The sequence below is a fragment of the Acanthisitta chloris genome, unplaced genomic scaffold (assembly GCF_000695815.1).
Source record: "Acanthisitta chloris isolate BGI_N310 unplaced genomic scaffold, ASM69581v1 scaffold20682, whole genome shotgun sequence".
Taxonomy (NCBI): Eukaryota; Metazoa; Chordata; class Aves; order Passeriformes; family Acanthisittidae; genus Acanthisitta; species Acanthisitta chloris.
The window spans coordinates 5837-10154 of record NW_008660144.1 but is presented as its reverse complement, the minus strand read 5'-3'; the positions used below and the strand labels follow the sequence as shown (position 1 = coordinate 10154).

Sequence of the window (4318 nt, the reverse complement as noted above, 5' to 3'; positions counted from 1 at the left end):
AGGAATTCATATAGCATCTTGTTATTTATGCCCAAAATCTGCCTACAGATGCATCTGAGGAGCTGCCATGAAGTCAATCACGTACATCCACACTCCCCTTACCCCCTAGGGAACTCTCTGCCTGCACACTATCACTTTAATCCTGCTAAAACTTAAAATATGACCCCCAGAGTGGGTGAGACATGTTCCTCTATTCACTCACACAGTGTTTTTCAAAGCAGCTGCTGCACTGATTGAAATATAATGCATAATGCAAAAATTAATTAGGAGAAATTCAATGAACCTGAAAAGTGAGTAATTCAAAAGCAATAAAAGAAAATATTTTCCATGATCAATTTACTGCTGCATTCATCAATACGGGAAATCAGCAAATTCTTGCTCCCAAGAATTTAATAAGACTGAGCAAGAGATGAGGCATTTGCATGGAATTATACACATCCACAGCAGTCAGAGGCAAACTCCACATGCCCAGCATCCTTCTGGGACAGCAGCCAAAGGCAGAGTGTAAAACCAGGGCAAGCAATGGTGCTGCCTTCCTAGAACTCTCCCTGCCCTATTACTCCTACCCTTTGGATATCAACTCACTAGCTCAGTCCAAAGAAAGTATGTTGGAAAAGGTATCAATCCTCATGCTTCAGATCTTAAAATTTCCACAGGCAAACAGGACAAATCAACCCTCATCCCAGTTCCACTGAAACAACTGGCTTTGGCAATAGGAAAGAAATTCCATCCCTGAGGCCTGGCTCTGTATCAGCTGAGCACTGACTGTGTCCTGGCAGAATGTCCAGAGTGGATAAAGAGCACTGCACGCAATGGAAGACAAATCCACAGGCACTTACCCAGAAAGGACCTTGATCTTTATGGCCCCGAGGATGCAGAGACAGTCTTCAATGACAACCTGGACCGTGCCCGACTCAAAATTTGTGCATTTAATGTTTGCAGTAATGTTCACATCCACTAAGATATCAATCAGTTCCGAAAGCAGCCCAACCAAGCTGAGAAAAAGCAAATGGGATGATTTCATCTCTCAGCCTCTAACCAGAGAAACTCAGCAAAGCCAAGAGGAAGAGACTACACCTCCATCTCCTGCAGATCATTACCAATGCCACAAGACATCCTTTGGTGCCTGTTTTGCTCCGTGACCTTATTATAGCCAAGAAACACTCCATAAAAGGTACAAAATATGTCAGGGCAGGGTTTCCCCTTAACAGGCACCATGAAGCCCAGTTACCCACTCACCAGTTGCCACTGAGCTGCAGCTTTGCCCCGATGGTCAGCTGGATCCCGATCCCTGGCAGCAGCACCACCGACAGCCTGGGCAGCCGGACCTTGACAAGGTGCAGGCTGTGAAAAACAGCAAATGCTGGCACAAATGAAAAACATCTTCCAGCAGCTGAGCAGGTGTACCCAGTGAGGAACCTGCAGCACCCAAGCACCACAGCCATCTGCAGCTGGAGGCATGAGGATAAGAGAGAGATGAAAGCCAAAAGAAGGCAACCTAGGACTAGGTTGGGGTGGAAGCTGACTTTGTAGAGCCATCATCTTTCTCCCTCTGTGGTCCTCTTTTCCCTCTCTCTGTGCTGTCAAGTGTCAGGTGTCAACAGCACCACCAGAGCTGCCATTCTGCACCTGCACCCATAGCCCACAGAGCACCTCACCATCTGCACTGCTACCACACAGAAAACTTTAATCAGGTCAGAATATCAGCATCATCACAAAGCAAGGATAATGGCCTGGGCCAACCACACCAACAGCACCTCAGCTTGTTTTGCTTCAGAACTGATGGTGAAGGTGCACTCACAGCGAAGCACTTACCCTGTGATGCTGGTGGGAGAGTTCAGCAGACTCCCTTGACCCATGATGTTGGGGAGCACAAGGCCCTGCAGGTGCTGCTGGAGAAGCCCATTATGAATTATGGCATCTGAGAGAACTGGAAAACATCTGTGTGTGAGGACCAGCACAAACAGCAGTGACTTCTCCCCACTTGGCCAGATCTGTCCTGGCAAAGGTGGTGCACAGCAAAGCCCCTCAGCTCCCCAAAACTCCTCATGGAGTCATCAGCTGTCTCAATGCAGTCAAATCACACAGTTGCCCTCACTGAATTCACCAGGAGGGGAAGCAGTGGAGAACATCCCAGACCTCCAACTTAAAGGTTATGGTACAGCTGTGCACTGCCAGGAACACCAGTGACCACACTCAAAGGTTGGACTTCCACTCACAACTCATTTCCCATTTGCCAAGGGGTTTTTGTTTGTTGACTTTTTCCGGTTTGTTTTCATTTTTGGTTTTTTTGTTTGTTGCTTTTTCGTGAAAGCAACTTGAAACAAGCCAGAGCATTGCAAATATTATCATGGCTGCTACTTCACAGCAGCTGTTTGTCAAATATCAGCTGCTGCAACATGGAAATGAGAAACTAAGACAAAAAGAGGAAAGAGCCCAGATCCAGCCCTGAAATTGTGTGGCTGCTTAGTGCTGAATTGTGTCCCAGTTCTGGAGCAGAGATTTCCCTGACCCGTGAACCCAGCGGTGGCTGTCAGAGGCTCTGAGCAAAGTCTGCAGCCCTGAGGAACTATGAAATAAAGATGAAGACACTCAGGAGGTTTTACTTCCTATCACAGTCCCACAGAGATTTCAAAACAAACACAACTCCTGTTCTTTTGTGATTACCATTCTGCATCGCCCGCGGACTGACGGCACAGGACAGCCCAGACAAGACTTCCTGCGAGGGTGGGAGGAGGCCACAGAAATAGATGATTCCAAAAAGCTTCAGTACCGTCATCTCCAGAAGATTCCCCTGCTGCCAAGGGAGACATCAGAGGGAACAGTGGGGGAAGAGTCTCTCAGAAGAAATCCCAGGGTCTTTATGAGGAAAGAGGTCAAGTGAGAAATTCCTCCTCTAGTTGTCCAGCTCAAGCAAAACTCTGCCCAAACCTGAAGGAGAAGGACCTTTTTCATGTCCACACACATGGACAGACTCAATAAAAACCCTTTCCTGGTGCTTTGTGACTGGCCCAAAACATTCACATACAAGAAGACAAAATGCTTTCCCCCAAACTGATATTTGAGTTATTTCTGTATCTCTGTGATGAGCAGTTACAGGTGTTTTGGTGAGTGGTTTACCAAGGGAAGCACCTGAGGAGATTATCCTTGTTCTTTCTAACTATCAAAAGCTATAAACTAAAGCACAACTGATAAAAATAAGCTACCTAAAAGTTACAATTTAATAATTAATAATATATATTTAACTACAAAATGGCAGACATAGGCAGGTGATCAGCAGCTTGGTGTCCAGCAGTCTCTAACTACAGCAGCCAAGCACTTCTAAGACTGAGGACCCTCCCATCACACTTGTCACCCTAGCACCACATGTGCCACCCTGCCACCATGCAACCAGTGCACAGAGCACATTACCTGAATCAGCCACAGCCAGCTGGGTAAGCCTTTTGGCTCTGCTCAGGCTCCTCTGGACTCCTCGAGACTCTGCGACGTCCCTTTTTTCCCCGCAGATGAGATGAAAGATGTTGCCCTTATATAAAACCTGCAGCCAAGCAGACACACCTTTTCCCCTCAGCCACCTCAGCCTCCAGGCAGTCATCCCTCTGCTCCTGCTCTTCGCAAGCAACACCCACCTGCCACCTTTTCTTGATTTATACGAGGCAACGTCATCACCGACTTGACCAGCTGCCATTCCCTCTGTGGCCTGGATCACTTAGATCACTCAGTTTTTGTCCCCCTAGTATGTCTTAAAAATGTCACCTCACACCACTAGCCCCAGTGGGGATCCCCATGCTTCAAGGAAACCAACTTTTTTAGGCAATCATGAGTTACTGAAGCATGTGGACCTGCTGGAAGGTCGATGGGGCAGCACATGGAACACATGAGCATGGGTTCAAGACGGTTTAGAGGAGGAAACAATCTATTTTTGCCAATCCCTGAGGAGCTGTGGGACTTACAGCTCTAATTCCTGCTTCAAATGCAGCGCTGGGAAAAGATTTCTTGACAAAAAGCAACGTGGAGAGGTTGCAGAGACCCAATAAATGTTAGATTCTTTTGAGACTGAGCTTCAAATTGATTTCAGTTGGATCTGTCTAGTGTCACAAATCAACTGTAAAAGATGAAATTGTATTGAAATGTATAAAGCAATAATAAATATAACTTTGACTAAGCAACACTTACGGTAACTGAGAGAGCTGATTTCATGCACATTTCAAAGGAAAATCTCATCCCACAGGAATGAGACTCACCCCTCAGCAGACACTTTGGCCAGGCTTTACGGAAGTTTCCATTGTGCAAGGCCCCAGGAAGATCTTATCTGAGG

General features: G+C 46.6%; 1 protein-coding gene across 1 annotated transcript in view; it reads right to left on the bottom strand.

Annotated features, from left to right (window-relative positions):
- Nucleotides 1-2779, bottom strand: part of LOC103797499 (BPI fold-containing family B member 4-like) — a 10874-nt gene extending 8095 nt beyond the window's left edge. The window contains exons 1-4 of the mRNA XM_009069718.1: nt 2668-2779; nt 1816-1930; nt 1240-1344; nt 840-995 (exon numbers count right to left, since the gene is read on the bottom strand). Coding sequence (XP_009067966.1) covers nt 840-995; nt 1240-1344; nt 1816-1930; nt 2668-2779 — 488 coding nt within the window. The remainder of the gene's footprint in view (nt 1-839; nt 996-1239; nt 1345-1815; nt 1931-2667) is intronic.
- Nucleotides 2780-4318: the final 1539 nt, after the last annotated feature.